The sequence below is a fragment of the Canis lupus genome, chromosome 1 (genome assembly GCF_048164855.1).
Source record: "Canis lupus baileyi chromosome 1, mCanLup2.hap1, whole genome shotgun sequence".
Classification (NCBI taxonomy): domain Eukaryota; kingdom Metazoa; phylum Chordata; class Mammalia; order Carnivora; family Canidae; genus Canis; species Canis lupus.
The window spans coordinates 76,486,090-76,505,931 of NC_132838.1; the positions used below are offsets into that span (position 1 = coordinate 76,486,090).

Consider the following 19,842-nt stretch of genomic DNA (forward strand, 5'->3'; position numbering starts at 1 on the left):
TCACTCACACGGGGATTTCCTTTTGGGGTGATGAAAAGGTTTTGGAAGCAGGGGTGATGTTTGCGCAACATTGACAATGCCTATTGCACACGTTAAAGCGGTTTATGTTCGCTATACGAACTTTATTTCAATAAAAATAACTAAACTGGCAACTTTTTTTTTAAACTGGCAACTTAGGGATCCCTGGGTGGCGCAGCGGTTTAGCGCCTGCCTTTGGCCCAGGGCGCGATCCTGGAGACCCGGGATCGAATCCCATGTTGGGCTCCCGGTGCATGGAGCCTGCTTCTCCCTCTGCCTATGTCTCTGCCTCTCTCTCTCTCTCTGTGACTATCATAAATAAATAAAAATTAAAAAAAAATAATCTGAAAAATTAAAAAAAAATAAACTGGCAACTTAAATATTGAAACGCAACGTGAGTCTTCGTCACATTCACTTTACAAACGGCGGGGAGTTACTTCGGCTCCGCAGAGAGGCCGTCGGAGCTGGCTTTGCAGCTAGGCTGGACCCTCGCTTCCTGGGGGCGGGGCCTGCCGGGGGGCGGGGCCTGCCGGGGGCGGGGCCTGCCGGGGGCGGGGCCTGCCGGGGGCGGGGCCTGCCGGGGGCGGGGCCTGCCGGGGGCGGGGCCTGCCGGGGGCGGGGCCTGCCGGGGGCGGGGCCTGCCGGGGGCGGGGCCTAGGGCCCGGGGGAACGCCCGGCCGGGAGGGGGCGCGTCCGGGACTGGCTTCGCCGGTTGCCGGGAGAACCCGCGACAACAAAAGGCGCGAACGGCAGGGGCGGCGGCGGCGGCGGCCGGGCGGAGCGAAGCTGGGGAGGCCTGCGTTGTGCCGGTCGCCGGGGACCGGGGCTTTCTCGAGCCTGTCAGTGAGTGGTGGGCAGGAGTGGCGGGGCCGGCGGGGCCGGCGGGGCCGGGTGCGGCGCGGCGCCCTCCCGCCTTCCTGTCCAGCGCGCCGTTGCGGGGGAGGGGGCGCCGCTCGGGGTGGGGGTCGGGGGCCGCTGCGGGACGGCTTGCGGGAGGGGGCGGTTGGGGCGCCGGCTAAGCCGGGGCGGGCGTCAGGGGGGCTAGGGTCGGCGCTGGGGACCCCGCCGCGGGCGGAGGTGGGGCCCCCCTGGAGGTAGACAGGTCCGGGGACCTCACCAGGGACGCGCGGGAGCGCCGGACGGAACCCCACGAAGTCCGATCCGGAGTTTGTGGCGCTCGTGCTTCCAGCTGCGGGAGCTGGAGGCCATGGGAAGACCTACCCTCATGGGGCTTTCGTTTTGCCACAGGCCTTGTGTTTTCCTCGCGGACGTTGAAACTTTGGTGCTACCCAAGCGCAAGTCCCCTCCCTCGGAGGCAGATGTGATTGAGAAAGAAAGGGTGTCCGAGTTCGTACTTTGAAACACCTTTTACATAACACTTCGCCCTCTCCAGGTTTTGTTTTTCCACTTTACTGCCTCTGTTCTCTGTCTAGTTATTTATGCATTTGGAACCTTTTCTCAGATACTTGTGCGATTCATTGTCCATTCATTTGCTGGGAAGTTTCCTACGTTAACATTATTAGCAAACCACAATTTTTAGACAACCACTACCACTGAAAAACCAGGGGCACTGGATGGCAGCAGTATTTGGAGACACTTCTTTTTATCAGTGACATGGCATCAGTGATCTAAGATTCTCTTGTCTTTCTCATATTTCAAAACCCCATTCAGTCTGCCTAAATATCACCCTTCTTAAATTTATTGGTGACATAATACATACGCTTCTGATGACTGCAATTGATCAAACTCTAAAGTGTAAGTGTTACGGATTTTTTAATGCTTGAATTCTTCTTGAATATTAACTTTTTGCAATCCATAGGTTTGGGGGCCCTTATTTATTAGAATAGATAGAATTTCTTTTGCCCTTGTAGCAAAACTTTCCCATTATAAAGACCAAGAAAGTGAAAATATCCCACTTACACTGCATCTTTTATTAGCAGTTTTGTTGGAAGTACTTAGGTTTGGCTTAAGATAGACCATGACTTTTGTTTTAATGTGATGGCTTAAAAAATAATCTGTTTAATAAAGACTTCAAATGTTACATGTTTAGGGGCATTTGGAAGAACCAACTCACATAGCATCCTTGTTTATTTGGGAGAGTTTCCAAGTGATTGTGGAGTCCTTTAGGATCCAAGAAAAGTTACTTCATTCATAGGAGTATTTTTTCACAGCTGATTCTAACTAGAATGATTAAAACTGGTAAGGTTAGGTGCATCTCTTTGTTGTGATCATTAAATATAGCATGTTGACGCTGGGATTTTGCAGCCCAAGGGAGCTGATATTGTTTTTACTCTCAGTGGGCTTTTAGTAGAGTGATGTATTTGTTATTTGATCCCTTTCAGACTGTCCACTCACAAAATTATAATGCACAAAATTATAATGTCCACTCACAAAATTGTAATTATACTGCTGCAGAGTCTTTTAAAGGCTAGTATTAAATATGTCTTTATTAACATTTCCATAGCAAAGGCTGAAAATGTTATTTTAGTCTATTGATAGTCTACTATATACTTAATGATACTATGCAAGACTCCCCTTCTACAAAGAGCCCAGCCACATCCTGAACTGATTATTTTTTCATTATCTGCATTTAAACATTATCGAGACTACTTGTTACATTTTCTTTTTATCTTTTATATGGTGTAAACTTTATCCAGCACAAACTGAATATTCATGTGCAAGTTTTAATGAAAACATATGTTTTTATTTCTCTTGGGTATATACCTCAAGAGTGGAGTTTCTGGGTCAAATGATAACTATGTTTTGACTTTTTGAGGAACTGCCAGACTCTTTTTCAAAGTTAGTTGCATCATTTTACATTTCCATCTGGAGTATGTGAAGGTTCCATATTCTAAACATTCTCACCAACACTTGTTTTGATCTGTCTTTTAAAAACATTTTTAAAGGGTACCTGGGTGGCTCAGTCAGTTGGGCATCTGCCTTTGGCTCAGATCATGATCCCAGAGTTCTGGGATTGAGTCCCTGCATCAGGCTCCCTGCTCAGCGGGGAGTCTGCTTCTCCCTCTCCCTTTGCTGGCTGCTCTGTGTACTTGTGCACACACTGTCTCTCTCTCTCTGCCAAATAAATAAATAAATAAAATCTTTAAAAAATTTTTAAAAAATATATTAATATCCATCTTTTTAAAAATTGAAGTGTATTTGACACACACTGTTAGGTTAGTTTCAGGTGTAGAGACAAGTCTGTATGGTATGCTATGCTCACCATAAGCACAGCTAACCTGTGTCACCATATAATGCTATTACAATACCATTCACCTTATCCTGTACTTTTTATCCCTGCGACTCATTCATTTCATAACTGGAAGATTATCTCCCACTCCCCTTCACCCATTTTGCCCATCCCCCCCAACTGGCTATCCTCTGGCCACCATCAGTTCTCTTTATTTATGGGTCTGATTCTGCTTTTTATTCATTTGTTTGTTTTGTTTTTTAGATTCCATATATAAGGGAAACCATATGGGGGGCACCTGGCTGGCTCAGTCTGTGGGACATGCAATTCTTAGTCTCACATGAGACTTGAGCCCCACACTGGGTGTAGAGATTACTTTAAATAAATAAATAAACATTAAAAAGAAAGAAAAAACCATGGTATTTGTCTTTCTCTGACTTATTTCACTTAGCATAATACCCTCTAGGTCCATCCATGTTGTTAAAAAACGGCAAGATTTCATTCATTTTTATGGCTGAATAATATTCCATTGCATACATATATACATGTATATGTATATATGTGCCACATCTTCTTTATCCATTCATTTATTGATAGATGCTTGGGTTGCTTCCATATCTTGGCTATTGTAAATGATGCTAATAAACATAGTGGTACATATATCTTCTCAGTTAGTGTTTTCGTATTCTTTGGGTAAAATATCCAGTAGTGCGATGATTAGGGGATCATAAGGTAGTTCTATTTTTAATGTTTTGAGGCACCTCCATACTGTTCTCCAGAGTGGCTGCACTAGTTTTCATTCCCACCAGTCATGCTTGAAGATTCCCTCTTTCTCTACATCCTTGCTAACACTTGTTATTTCCCACCTTTTTGATTCTAGCTGTTCTGACAAGTGTGACATGATACCTCATTGTGGGTTTGATTGCATTTCCCTGCTGGCTAATCATTTTGGGCATCTTTGCATGTGCTTATTAGCCATTTGTCATATCTTTGAGAAACAAAACTTTTAAATTTTATTAAATCCATTTCTTCTGTTTTTCCTTATAAAGTTTATTGCTTTTGCTTTTAGTGTTACACCTGAGAAACCCAAGGTTACCAAGAGTTACCCCTATGTTTTTTTCTAAGAGTTTTAGCTCTTACACTTAGGTCTGTGAACGATTTTGAATTAACTTCTGTGTATGATGTAGGAGTCCAGTTTCATTCTTATGCATGTGGATATCCAGTTATCTCATGAACATTTGTTGAAAAGTCTGTTTTTGCCCCCATCGAATTGTCTTGGCGCTCTTGTTAAGAATCGTTTGCCCATAAATACAAGGATTTATTTTTGGATTCTCAGTTCTTTTCCATTGGTTTTAAGTTTGTCTTATACTAGTACCATACTGTCTTGATTACTGTTGCTTGGTTTTAGAATTGGGGAAGTGTGTCCTCCGACTTTGTTCTTTTTCAATATTTTAGCTAAACTGTGTCCCTTGAATTTCCGTATGAATTTTAGATCAATCAATAAATAAAATCTTAAAAAAAAGATTTTTAGGATCAGTTTGTCAATTCTGGCAAATAAGCTGGGATTTTGATAGGAGTTGCATTGAATCTGTAGATAAATTAGAGGATACTGTCATTTTAAAAATGTTAAGTCTTTCATGAACATGAGATGTTTTTCCATTTATTTAGATTTTCTTTACTAACAATATTTTATAGTCTTCAGAGTGTAAGTTTTACATGTCTTTTAGTAAAGTTATTTCTAAGTATTTTATCCTTCTTTTAAAAAAGATTTTATTTATCCATTCATGACACACAGAGAGAGAGAGAAAGAGAGAGAGGGGCGGAGACACAGGCAGAAGGAGAAGCAGGCTCCATGTAGGGAGCCTGACGTGGGACTCGATCCCGAGTCTCCAGGATCAGGCCCTGGACAGAAAGGCAGCACCAAACCGCTGAGCCACCTGGGCTGCCCGTATTTTATCCTTTTTGATGCTACTATAAATGGAATTGTTTTCTTAATTTATTTTTCAGATTCATTGCAAATATAGCTACCAGTTTAATTTTAATGTATTCTTCCAGTGATTTTCAGAAACAAGTACAACATAAGAGTAGAAAAGCATTTTTTCAATTAGTTTTGATTATTTAAAAAAATTGATTTAAAGTTACATTATGGAAATTGTTAAAGCTGTTTTCTTGGATTTACTTTTAATATTTGTAGCAAAGAGATATAGCTATAAAATCTAATAGCATTTCAGCACATGTATATAATTACTCAGTTATTTCCTTGCCTTAATTTTCTAACTCTCCAGTTATTAAATATTTAATTTAATATTAAACTGGGAACTGGGAAACATATTACTGCTCTAGAGAGTGGCATGATGGAATTCCATGCACACAGAGTAGCTTCATCATTTTTTTTTTTTTAGCTTCATCATTTACCAACTCATGGCCCATACCCTTTAGATTGTTTTGCAGAAAATTGGACATTTCATATCATTTCATCTGTAAATTATAGGTATAGTTTTACAAGATAGATTTACTTGTTGTAACTATCTCATTTTGAACAAAACCTGTTTTAATTGATTTTGTTTTAGAAGGTGGTTAGTTTATTAAGATAGAGAAGTACATAATTAAATGTTGTTTTTATTTTGGTACACAGGAGTCCAGATCTTACATAAAATGGAAAATTTCTCACACTAGATACTGAATATTTAATAGAAAGTTATTTAGCAAAATCTAAGCTGCTATGGAAGAAATACCAGTAAAAGTTGCTGTAAGAATCCGACCTCTGCTATGCAAAGAAGTTCTTCATAATCATCAAGCTTGTGTGAGAGTTATTCCGAATACCCAGCAAATTATCATTGGGAGAGATAGAGTCTTTACTTTTGATTTTGTTTTTGGCAAAAATTCCACTCAAGATCAAGTTTATAATACGTGTATAAAACCACTAGTGTTGTCACTCATTGAGGGCTATAATGCAACCGTTTTTGCCTATGGACAAACTGGATCTGGGAAGACCTACACCATTGGAGGAGGCCATGTTGGTAAGATTCTCATACTTTTTTTCCTTTTTTAAAAGATTTTATTTAATTATTTGAGAGAGAATGAGCATGAGTGGAGAGAGGGGCAGAGGGAGAAACCGGCTCCCTCCTGAGCAGGGATTCCCCCCCGTCCCCCAGGATCATGACCAGAGCCAAAGGCAGATGCTGCTTAACTGACTTATTTGTAGGTGTTCAGCATATTGATTGAATGAAATAATGTATAGGAATCAGATGTGTTAATAAGATCATCATCTTTGAAAGACTTTTAAATATTGAAGTTTCATTCAACAATTTAATTTGATTATATTTGCTTAAGAAAACAAGTTTAAGACAATGTTTAGTGTTCAGCCCTTTGCCATTTCCCCCCCAGTCTTACTGAGATATAATTGATGTATAACATTATATTAGTTCAAGACATACATTATGATGATGATATATGTATATATTGCAAAACGATTACCACAATAAGTTTAGTTAACATTGATCACATCATATAGTTATATGTGATTTTTTTCTTGTGATAAGATCTTTTAAGATGTTAATATTTTAGCAACTTTTTTCTTTTTAAAAGATTTTATTTACTTGAGAGAAAGAATGAGAGAGCAAGCTCGAGCAGGGGGAGAGGGAGAAGCTGAGTGGGGCTCCATCCTAGGACCCTGGGATCATGAGCTGAGCGAAAGGCAGATGCTTTACTGACTGAGCCACCCAGGTGCCCCTAGCAATTTTCGAATATACAATAAAGTATTGTTAACTACAGTCACCATGCTGTATATTACATCTTTAGAACTTCTTTATCTTATAGTTGGAAGTTTTTATGTTTTGACCCACCTTCACCCATTTCCCCCACTGCCTGCTTCTGGCAACCCTTTGTTGCTTTGAACAGAATTTAAAGTAGAAAGAAATGAATTAACATGACCAGATATTGATCTTTTACATGGTCTTGTAAAATCAAGCTTCCTGGGCAGCCCGGGTAGCTCAGCGGTTTAGCACCACCTTCAGCCCAGGGCGTGATCCTGGAGACCTGGGATCGAGTCCCACGTTGGGCTCCCTGCATGGAGCCTGCTTCTCCCTCTGCTGGTGTCTCTGCCTCTCTCTCTCTGTTTCTCTCATGAATAAATAAATAAAATCTTAAAAAAAAAATCAAGAGTCCTGTGACCAGAACTTTGATGCAGTAGGAGGAATTTAAGCCACATGGCTTAAGGTGTCTTTTTTCTCCTATTTTTAAAGTCAGATTTTTATTTTACTTTTTCGATTTTATTGAGATTCAATTGACAATTGTACCATATTTAAAGTGTATGTCATGATGATTTGATGAATGTATATGTTGTCAAAGGATTCCCCCAATCTAGTTAACACATTATCACCTCACATCTAAATACGGATTTCTATTTTATTTTATTTTTAATTAATTAATTAATTAATTAATTAATTAATTTATGATAGTCACACAGAGAGAGAGAGAGGCAGAGACACAGGCAGAGGGAGAAACAGGCTCCATGCACCAGGAGCCCGATGTGGGATTCGATCCCAGGTCTCCGGGATCGCGCCCTGGGCCAAAGACAGGCGCCAAACCGCTGAGCCACCCAGGGATCCCCGGATTTCTATTTTAAATACTGAGTATTTTAGGAAATAATTTCTCCTGCTTGTAATTCTAGTTTGGAAAAGGTGGAATCGCTAGGATTTTCTATAGAGTTAAAAGGAAACTTGGAAATAATTTCTTTTCGTTTATAAGTGTGGAGCTCCAGCTATGGAGCGATCAATAAAAGACTTGTTCAGTTAGAGGGTTAGTGACAGCTGGGATTGAAAGCTAAGTCCTCTGTTGAGATTGTTTACTGTATTAGTATCTTTCTTCTAAAAGCAAACTTTTGAATATTGTACATATATATGCATTATTGTCTAAAATTATTGCTAGTATTCTGTATATGTGTAATGACTCTCAATGTATTTTCTACTTTCATGCTTCTCAAATATAGAATGTGACTTTCAGTAACATTTCTTATTACATGTAGGGATTGTGGGGGAGAGTTGGAGGCTGGTTGTGTGGTTTGAGGAAGCCCTGACTACAAAGATTAAATTGAGAGGCCATAAATGCCCAATACTCTCCCACCCCCATTTTTAGAATCACTGTTATACAGGATTTAGGAGATTAAAGATAGTAGATTATTTTAGGATCTCAAAAAATTCAGTTTTTCTACTCTTTAAGTTGTGTGTTTTTAAGGATTCTAGCCTTTTTTTATTGGCAAATGTTTAATGATGTTTAAGACTCAATATGTTTTTTATACTAATAAGAGTTCTAAAATGTTTAGAGCTTTGTGACATAATTATAGCTATCTTGCTTTTATTAAGAGGCCATGCATACAATTTTAATACCTTAAAGGAAAAAGTTATTAAGTTTATCTATTATCCTAAAACATTTTAACTGCTGTAAAATACATTATACTTGATAACACCATTAGAAGTGATTTTTAATTTTTTCCCTTAGCTTTTTAAATTTTTTTCATCATGGTAAGTGAATTCTTTAATTTCTATCCCCTCTTACCTCCCTTCGGGTAACCATCAGTTTATTCTGTGTAGTTAAGAACCTGTTCCTCGTATGCTCTCTCTCTCATTTTTCCTTTGCTTGTTTTTGTTCCTCAAATTCCGCATATGAGTGAAATCATAAAGTATCTCTTTTTCTCTGACTTACTTTGCTCAGCATTATATTCTACCTCTGTCCATGTCCTTGCAAATGGTAAGATTCCATTCTTTTTTTAAGGCTGAATAATTCCATCGTGTGTGTGTGTGTGTACACTACATCTTTATCCATCCATTTATTTTATTTTTAAAAAATATTTTATTTATTTAGTCATGAGAGCCACACACAGAGCAAGAGAGGCAGAGACACAGGCCAAGGGAGAAGCAGGCTCCATGCAGGGAGCCCGATGTGGGACTCGATCCCGGGACTCCAGAATCACACCCTGAGCCAAAGACAAGCGCTAAACTGCTGAGCCACCCAGGGATCCCCTATCCATTTATTTATTGGTAGACACTTGGGCTGCTCCCATAGTTTGGGTAAATAGTAGTACAATTACTGGGTATAGGATAGTTCTATTTTTAACTTTATGAGGAACCTTCATTACTGTTTTCCACAGTGGCTGTGCCAGTTTGCATTCCCACCAACAGTGTAAGAAGGTTCCTTTTTTTCCCCTCTGTGTTCTTGCCAACACCTGTTTTGTTGTGCTTTTGATTTTCGCTATTCTGACAGATGTGAGGTGGTATCTCATTGTAGCTTAGTTTAGTTTTGTTTTTAAAGATTTTATTTATTTATTCATGAGAGACACAGGCAGAGGGAGAAGCAGGCTCCATACTGGGAGCCCATGTGGGACTCGGTCCTGGGTCTCCGGATCACGCCCTGGGCTGAAGGCGGTGCTAAACCGCTGAGCCACCCGGGCTGCCCTCATTGTAGTTTTGATTTTCATTTCCTTGATGACAAGAGATGTTGAGCATCTTTTCATGGGTCTGTTGGCCATGGATGTCTTCCTTGGAGAAATGTCTGTTCAGGCCTTCTGCCCATTTTTTAATTGGATTATTTGTTTTGGGGTGTTAAGTTGTATCAGTTCTTTATATAATTTTGGATAATGGCCCTATATTGATGTTATTTGCAAATATCTTCTCCCATTCAGCCTTTTAGTTTTGTTGATTATTTCCTCCACCGTGCAGAAGCTTTGTATTTGGATGTAGTCCCAATAGTTTACATTTGCTTTTGTTTCCCTTGCCTTAGGAGACATATCTAGAAAAATGTTGTGATAGAGAGATTACTGCCTGTGTTCTCTTTAGGGAATTTTATGATTTCAGGTCTCACATTTAGGTCTTTAATCCATTTTGAATTTATTTTTGTATATGGTAAAAGAGGGTGTTCCAGTTTCATTCTTTTGAGTGTAGCTGTCTAGTTTTCCCAACACCACTTGTTGAAGAGACTTTTTCCCATTGTATAAATGTACCTCCTTTGTTGATTAAATGACCATATAATTATGGGTTTATTTATGGGTTTTCTATTCTGTTTCATTGATTTATGTGTTTGGTTTTGTGCCAGGACCATGTTTTGATTGCTGCAGTTTTGTAATATAACTTGGAAGTCTGGAATTGTGATATTCCCAGTTTTGTTTTTCTTTTTCAAGATTGTGTTGGCTATTCATGGTCTTGTGTAGTTCCATACAGATTTTAGGATTGTTTATTCTAGTTCTGTGAAAATGCTGTTGGTGCGGTGCCTGGGGGGCTCAATTGGTTAAACTTCACCCTTCAGCTCAGGTCATGATCCCAGGGTCCTGGGATCTAGCCCTGTTAGGCTCCCTGCTCAGTAGGGAGTCTGCTTCTCCTTTTCTTTCTGCCCTTACCTCTGCTTGTACTCTTTCTGTCTCTCTCTCTCTCAAATAAATAAAATCTTTTAAAAAATGCTGTTGGTATTTTGATAGGGATTGCTTTAAATATGTAGATTACTTTGGATAGTATGGACATTTTAACAGTATTTGTTCTTCCAATCCATAAGCATGGAGCATCTTTATTTCTTTGTGTCCTCTTCAGTTTCTTTCATCAGTGTTTTATAGCTTTCAAGTTGATAGTTACAAGTCTTTCATCTATTTGGTTTATTCCTAGAATTTTATTGTTTTTGGTGCAATTTTAAATAGGATTGTTTAATTTTCTTTCTGCTGCTTCATAATTAGTGTATCGGAATGCAACAGATTTCTGAACATTGATTTTGTATCCTGAGACTTTACTGAATTCATTTATCAGTTTTAACAGTTTTTTGGTGGAGTCTTCAGGGTTTTCTCTATATAATATCACGTCATCTGGAAATAGTTTTACTTTTTCCTTACCAATTTGGATGCCTTTTATTTCTTTATATTTTCTAATTGCTGAGGCTAGGATTTCTAGTACTGTGTTGAAAAAAGTGAATTGGACATCCTTGTCTTATTCCTGACCTTAAAGGGAAAAGCTCTCAGAGTTTTACCATTGAGCGTGATGTTGGGTGAGGGCTTTTCATAGATGGCCTTTATTTATTTATTTATTTATTTATTTATTTATTTATCTATCTATCTATCTATCTATTTATTTATTTATTTAAAAATATTTTTATTTATTTATTCATAGAGACACAGAGAGAGAGAGAGGGGCAGAGGGTGAAGCAGGCTCCATGCAGGGGGAGCGACGAGGTGGGACTCGATCCCGGGCCGCCAGGATCACACCCCAGGCTGCAGGCGGCGCTAAACTGCTGCGCCACAGGGGCTGCCCATAGATGGCCTTTATTATGGACCTACTTTGCAAAGGTTTTTTTTTTTTTTTTTTTTTAAGATTTATTTATTTATTCATGATAGACATAGAGAGAGAGAGGGAGAGGCAGAGACACAGGAGGGAGAAGCAGGCTCCATGCCAGGCGCCCGATGCGGGACCTGATCCCGGGACTCCAGGATCGCGCCCTGGGCCAAAGGCAGGCGCCAAACCGCTGAGCCACCCGGGGATCCCCGCAAAGGGTTTTAATCATGAATAGATGTTGTACTTTGTCAAATGCTTTTTCTGCATTTATTGAAATGATCATATGGTTTTATCCTTTCTGCTATTGATGTGATGTATTACATTATTGTTCTGTGAATATTAAACTGCCTTTGCATCATGGTGTATGATTTTTTAAAATACATTGTTGGCTGGGATGTCTGGGTGGCTCCACGGTTGAGTGTCTGCCTTTGCTTCGGGTCGTGATCCTGGAGTCCTGGGATTGAGTCCCACATCGGGCTCCCTGCGTGGAGCCTGCTTCTCCCTCTGTCTGTGTCTCTGCCTCTCTCTCTGTGTCTCTCATGAATAAATAAATAATAAATAAATAAATAAAATCTTTAAAAATAAAATATATTGTTGGATTCGGTTTACTAATATTTTGTTGAGGATTTTTGCATTTGTATTCATGAGGGACATTGGCCTGTAGTTCTCTTTTTTGTGTGGTGTCTTTATCTAGTTTTGGTATCAGAGTGATACTGGCTTCATAGCATGAGTTTGGAAGTTTTTCTTTCTCTCTCTTTTTTTTTTTTTTTTGGAATAGTTTAAGAAGAATGGGTATTAACCTTTTTTTTTTGAATATTTATTTTAGAGAGAGAGTGAGAGTAGGGGGAGGGGAGAGGGAGACAAGCTGACTGCTGAGTGGGGAGTCCAACTTGGAATTTGATCCCAGAACCCCAACATCATGAAATCAAGAGTTGAATGCTTAACCCACTGAGCCCTGGTGCCCTGAGAAGAATGGGTATCAACTCTTTAAATATTTGGTAGAATTTGCCTGTGAAGCTGACTGGTCCTGGATTTTTGTTTTTGTTTTTTTTTGTAAATTTTTGGATCACTGATTCAATTTCATTGCTAGTGATTGGTCTGTTCCAATTTTCTATTTCTTCTTTAATTTTGGTAGGTTATATGTTTCTAGGAATTTATATGTTTTTTCTAAGTTGTTCCAATTTGTTGTCATAAAGGTTTTCATAATATTCTGTCACATTTCTGTGATGCTGGTTTTTATTTTTCCCCTTTAGTAATTTTGAGTGTCCCCATCTTTAGATATTTTTTTAGGCATTTTAGAAATACACATTTTTTTTCTTGTGTTGTTTTGTTTATTTTTTATTTTTATTTTTTTAAAGATTTATTTATTTATTTATGATAGACATAGAGAGAGAGAGAGAGAGAGGCAGAGACACAGAAGGAGGGAGAAGCAGGCTCCATGCCGGAGCCCGACGCGGGACTCGATCCCCAGACTCCAGAATCGCGCCCTGGGCCAAAGGCAGGCGCTAAACCGCTGAGCCACCCAGGGATCCCGTGTTGTTTTGTTTAATGGTTTATTATACCTGTGATTTTATAACTTTCTTTTTGCATTTAACAATATAAAGTATTTCATTTCTTCCCATTTGGGTCATAGAATTTCACCTCATTTTTTGGACTATATAATATTCCACAGTTTGAATGGACCATAGTTCCTCCATTCTAGTATTAACGGACATTTAGGTTGTTTCTGATTTTTACTATGATAAAAAAATTGCAGTGCATATCTTTATATGTTTGACTTTGCATAATGTGTTAGTATTTGCATAAAAAAGATTCCTATAGTGGATTTCTTGAGTCAAAGGGAATGCACATTTAAAATGTAAATAGAGGGGATCCCTGGGTGGCTTAGCCGCCCAGCGGTTCAGCGCCTTCTTTTGGCCCAGGGCGTGATCCTGGAGTCCTGGGATCATGTCCCTCGTTGGGCTCCTGGAGCCTGCTTCTCCCTCTGCCTGTGTCTCTGCCTCTCTCTCCCTCTCATAAAAAAATAAAATCTTAAAAAATATATAAATAGATATTGACAAGTCACACTCCAATGAAGCGTGTAGCAGTTTAGATTCCTACCATCAATATATGAAAGCCATTTGCTCGTGTACTTGTTACTTGACATTATAAATCTATATATTTTTTGTCATCTAATAGGTGAAAAATTGTACTTTGTTGTTTGAAGTTACATTTCTTGGTGTATTAGTGAAATTGGTAAACATTTTTTATTTCCCAGGTTGTTAAGGACACCAATTCTGGGTCAGTCATCTGTTGTTTGATTTTTTAAAAAAGATTGATTATTTATTTATTTATTTATTTATTTATTTATTTATTTATTTATGAAAGAAAGCATAGAGGGAGAGGGAGAAACAGACTCCCCGCTGAGCAGGAAGCCAGACATGGGCTTCATCCTAGGACCCTGGGATCATGACCTGAGCCAAAGGCAGATGCTTAACCGACTGAGCCACCCAGCTGCCCTGCCTTTTAATTTTTAAATAATGCCGTTTTTTCCTCTAATAAATAGGTTACCGAGCATTTGTAGTGTCTAAGGTACCATGCTAGGCACTGTGGCAGAATAATAATCTCTTATTTTTCAATATGGTACTTTATTACTAATATTCATCTTCCTACTTCTCAGAACTTTGGGTTTGCTGACTTGTACCAGGCATAACATTTTCTAGAAACTCTTGTGTGTTCTTTAAATAACATATAATAGCTAAATAATGACTGTTAAGATATAAAACTTTACAATTTCTCTCTGAAGCAGTTTATCTCAGGAATGTACATGTAACATTGAAAATGGGATATTTGGGTTACTAAAATACGTATTGAAGCTTTGTTATAAATATTATTTGAAATTCAGCGTTTTGATAAGTTTTAAATTTTTGTGCTTTGTTTTCTGTTGGAGTGGGAAATGAATGAGATATTTTGATTTAGCCTTAAATTCTCGCTAATCTACAATGTGTATATTGCACTGTAATTAATACATAAAGCTGTTGACAAGTTCCTGGAAACTCTCAAAAAGGAATCTTCAGGGGCGCCTGGGTGACTCAATCCCTTAAGTGACAGACTCTTGATTTCTGCTCAGGTCATGATCTCAGGGCATGATCTGAGAGGGAGGCCCCTGTCCGCTCACACTCAGCAGGAAGTGCTTCCTTTCTCTCTCTCTCTTTCTCTCTCTCTGCCCCTCCCCCGCTCACACATTCTCTCTCTCTGAAAGAAATCTTAAAAAAAAAAAAAGTAATCTCCAGTCTTCATTTATTCCTTTGTGTTAGAAAAACTTACAGCTTCCTTTCCTTGCCACATGATGGCAGTCTTGCATCTTAAATTAGGTGAAAGGCAGTCCAAGTTAATAGATGTTTGGAATTTTAGGATGCTGCCCAAGATCTAAACATTGGTAATTTTCAACTTGGAAGCAAGTTATTCTTAAGGTTCATTTGCAAAGCCAACTTTTTATAACTTGGAATATATTTTCCATGGAATAATGCCACAGATAGTAGGTAGATTTCTAAATTGGCCTAGCTTATTTAACCTTAAGTCTCAATTTGTTCATTTACTTATTTAAGAATTTTAAACTATTTTTAAAAATTGTGGAAACTTTCACACATGAATTTTACAGTTTATGGTTTTTAAAAATTAGTAATATATGTATGAAAATATATTATAAATTTTGGATTTTAGCTTTTCTTACATATAAATTGTTTGTAATACACTTGCAATTCTACATATAACATTGCATCTTATTTTTTTTCACTTTATATTGTGAGCATTTTCCCATATTATTAAATATTTTTCAAACTTACGACTCTTCGTGGTCATGTGGTAATTTGCCTTCTGAATGTATTAGACTGTATTTAATGTTTCTAAAAATTGTGGAAACTGGGCAGCCCCGGTGGCGCAGTGGTTTAGCGCCGCCTGCACCCCTGGGTGTGATCCTGGAGACCTGGGATGAGTCCCACGTCAGGCTCCCTGCATGGAGCCTGCTTCTCCCTCTGCCTGTGTCTCTGCCTCTCCCTCTCTCTCTCTCTCTCTCTCTCTCTCTCTCTGAATAAATAAATAAATAAATATTTTTTAAAAAATTGTGGAAACTGGGGATCCCTGGGTGGCTCAGCAGTTTAGCGCCAGGCCCAGGGTGTGATCCTGGAGTCCCGGAATCAAGTCCCACATCAGGCTCCCTGCATGGAGCCTGCTTCTCCCTCTGCCTGTGTTTCTGCCTCTCTCTCTTTCTCTCTCTCTCTCTCTCTCTCTCTCTGTCTTTCATTGATAAATAAATAAAATCTTTAAAAAAATTGTGGAAACTTTCACACATGAATTTTGCAGTTATGGTTTAAAAATTAGTAATATAGATATATATGAAAATATATAATAAATTTTGGATTTTAGCATTTCTTGTATTTTAATTTTCAGATGTACTTTCTTTCTTTAAATTTTTAGCTTCAGTTGTGGAGGGTCAAAAGGGTATCATTCCTCGAGCTATCCAAGAAATATTTCAAAACATCTCTGAAAATCCTAGCATTGATTTTAATATTAAAGTGTCTTATATAGAAGTATACAAGGAAGACCTAAAAGATCTTCTTGAATTGGAAACATCTATGAAGGATCTTCACATCCGAGAAGATGAAAAAGGAAACACAGGTATAAAGTAGCCTATTTAACTGATAGCCTCCATTAGCAAATAGATGTGATTGAATTCAGCTTCTGGACGTATTCCAAACAGTCTTTAACATTTAATATTCCATTGTTGGACATTTTAGCTATTTTCATTATTATTAATAACACTGACATGGATGTGTTTCTCTCTTAGAAAAGATACTTAGGTAGAACCCTTCTTGGAGATAGAGGATCCTGCCCAAGGAGTGACTAATTCCTTGGGGGAATACCTTAGCAGTTAGAAAAATAGAAAAATAACATTATTGAGACTGCCTACAGGGGACGGTGAAGTTTGTCGACTTCTTGGCCTTGTCTTGGAAGCCCTGGCATTCCTGGATGTTTGGAGAAACTGGTTTTTGTCTTGCTTTTTAGAAAGAAAGCACACATCGTAGTTTATGGTTTTAATAGATAATTTAGTAAAGTTTATCTTTTCAGGCCAATTTTTTGAACTTCTGTATCGTATAAAATGTAATTATTGAATGTTTTTTATCTTTTGTTAAGAAAATACAAAAATAACATGTTTATTGTAAAATAAATAATGCAGAAATATACACACTATCACTCCTGATAAACTTCGTAACTAATATCAATTCTGCAAAAGTTTTGGAAAGATGCACAATTTGTCTTATGACATATTGCTATGTGTCTTATATAATGTTCTACTCACAACCCAGATGTATTTGTTTAACATATTTATTTAGCTCCTCTGTGTGAAGCAGTGGTTGGTATCCAACCTGGATGCTGCACAATTAGTTTCACCGTTGAAGCTTTTTACAAAATATTGATAGCTAGGCCCTACTTTTCAGAAATTCTGATGAATTTATCTGAGATGGGGCCTGGGCATTGGTACTTTCTCTTTTATAAAGCTTCCAGGTAATTTGCAGATGGGTTTGAGGACCATAGATAGTGCTAAGCCATAGCCTAACAAAAATTTATGAAAGTTATCCTTTGATTTATAGTTACATTGTTATATTTTATAATAGATTGTATTGTAGCGTTCCCTGTTTGTAGTATAGGCACTTTAGAACTTCAATATACTAGGTTGTTTAAAAAAGGTGTCATGTAGGAAATAATGAAAGCAAAATGATTATTTTTCAAGAAAACAGTGACATAACAGGATCTGACTGAAGAGGAAACATGACACTGTAATTCAAGTACAGACTCAGGAGCTTTACTGTTCTGATTCAAATCCTAAATCCACCTATTTTGTTTTGAAGTATGTTTGGATAAAAATAAATCATGTGGGTAGTAAGCTTTGATTTATTTTTGGTTCTTATTCTGTTCTTGAAATAGAAACTTTGCCTTTTTTGAATTGCCATCATATTTGTTTACCTTGTACTCTGCTATTATGTAGGGCAGACCTGTTTTTAAAATGAATAACCAATTTTATTTATACTGAAATTTGTCATTTATCATTAGTTATGACCACACAATACTAAAAACCTTAAACCTAAGGATGGCTTGAATATTAACAAAACTCAAAGACGCTAATTTCTTTTAATTAATCTACTACTGATTAATTCTTTTGAATTATATATTTAACCTATTTTTTAAAAATTTTTAAATTTTTATTTATTTATGATAGTCACAGAGAGAGAGAGAGAGAGGCAGAGACATAGGCAGAGGGAGAAGCAGGCTCCATGCACCGGGAGCCCGATGTGGGATTTGATCCCGGGTCTCCAGGATCGCGCCCTGGGCCAAAGGCAGGCGCCAAACCGCTGCGCCACCCAGGGATCCCTAACCTATTTTTTAAAATAAGTTTTTTAGACTCCACAAGTCAAAATACTGGAATAAAGAGTTTTTCTTTTGTCAGTCATCTTAAAGAATTGAGTGTGGCTCCAAATAAACCAGATATATATTACTTCTTTTAGAATATAAATATCCAAATGAGTGCTATTAAAACAGTTCCTTTGGGAAATCATCTAAAATTATGTAATGATTTTGCTGATGTTACTATTGTTTGAAATGCTATTGATTTTTTTTAAAAAGATTTTATTTATTCATTCATGAGGGACACACACAGAAAGACAGAGGCAGAGACACAGGCAGAAGGAGAAGCAGGTTCTATGCAGGGAGCTGATGTGGGACTCAATCCTGGGACTCCAGGATCACGCCCTGGGCTGAAGGCAGGTACTAAATCGCTAAGCCACCCAGGGATCCCGAAATACTATTGATTTTTTAAAAAAAGATTTTCTTAGCTTTTACAGTTTATCAAATAGTAACTGTTGTGTGGGTAATTTAACTATACTGGGTTTTGATTAAAATTTGGTTTAAAAACTTGCTGTTTTAAGTGATTGTTGGGGCCAAAGAATGCCAGGTGGAGAGTGCAGATGAAGTGATGAGTCTCCTGGAGATGGGGAATGCAGCCAGGCACACAGGTACCACCCAAATGAACGAGCACTCCAGTAGATCACATGCAATTTTTACAATCAGCATTTGTCAAGTGGAGAAAAACATCGAGGCAGCTAAAGATGGATCGTGGTATTCTTGTCGGCAGATTGTTTCAAAGTTCCACTTTGTGGACTTGGCTGGTTCAGAAAGAGTAACCAAAACAGGGAATACTGGTGAACGGTTCAAAGAATCCATTCAGATCAACAGTGGGTTGCTGGCATTAGGAAATGTAATCAGCGCTCTGGGCGACCCCCGTAGGAAGAGTTCACATATTCCATATAGAGATGCTAAAATTACCCGGCTTCTGAAAGATTCCCTGGGAGGCAGTGCCAAGACTGTCATGATCACTTGTGTCAGCCCATCCTCCTCAGATTTCGATGAGTCCTTAAATTCCCTCAAATATGCCAACAGAGCACGCAACATTAGAAACAAACCCACCTTAAACTTCAGCCCTGAGTCAGACCGAATGGATGAAATGGAATTTGAAATTAAGTTGCTTCGAGAAGCTTTGCAAAGCCAACAGGCTAGCATCGGCCAAGCCTGCCAGACCCATCAAGAGGGGACTCCTGATAAAAATAGGATCCATTCTCTAGAGGAGCAAATAGCTCAGCTACAAGGAGAGTGTTTGAGTTACCAGAATTGTATAGAGGAAGCCTTTACCTTCCTGGTGGACTTAAAGGATGCTGTCAGATTGAACCCAAAGCAGCAACATAAATTACAGGAGTGGTTTAACATGACGCAGGAGGTCAGGAAGGCGGTTTTCACCTCCTTCACCAGGAGCCATGGCATCGGCAGCCTGGAGGACGGGCCTCCACACATCACGGTTCTCCAGCTGAAGCGGGAGCTTAAGAAATGCCAGGTACGTGGACACCTTTTATTAGTGACTTGGTTAAGGACTCATTTTGTCTGGGCAACGGTCATTTGGCAATTTCAGAAGTTTTTAAAAAGGATTGTGTGGAAAATCTCCTTTGCCTTTGCTCAGTGTCATCTTCCCTTTTTCTATTGCTTGGTCCTCCTAATTCATACCCTTCTCAGCTTCCTTCTCTTTTACCATTTTAACCTGTTATTTTATGAAGCAGAATCTTGCGGACCAGCTCATTAATTTAAAGGATGAAGAGAAACACAACTTCAGGGACAAAACAAAATTGTTCTTTAGTGTGTCTTTATCCCTCTTTGGGTCAGTGGTTCTTTTTTTTTTTTTTTTTTTTTTTTTTAAGATTTTATTTATTTACTCATGAGAGACACAGAGAGAGAGAGGCAGAGACA

General features: G+C 38.5%; 1 protein-coding gene across 5 annotated transcripts in view; it reads left to right on the forward strand.

The window, feature by feature from the left end:
- The first annotated feature begins 699 nt into the window (after positions 1–699).
- KIF27 (kinesin family member 27) overlaps positions 700–19,842 on the forward strand; it is an 86,150-nt gene continuing 67,007 nt past the window's right edge. The window contains exons 1-4 of one of the 5 annotated variants that reach the window (XM_072836520.1): positions 700–855; positions 5,842–6,228; positions 15,943–16,170; positions 18,477–19,435. In XM_072836520.1, the coding sequence (XP_072692621.1) occupies positions 5,931–6,228; positions 15,943–16,170; positions 18,477–19,435 (1,485 nt within the window). In that variant the 5' untranslated portion in view covers positions 700–855; positions 5,842–5,930. Of the gene's footprint in view, positions 856–1,245; positions 1,412–1,462; positions 1,774–5,841; positions 6,229–15,942; positions 16,171–18,476; positions 19,436–19,842 lie in introns of those variants that run through there. The other 4 variants (XM_072836543.1, XM_072836540.1, XM_072836530.1 and 1 more) reach the window with 4 other exon arrangements.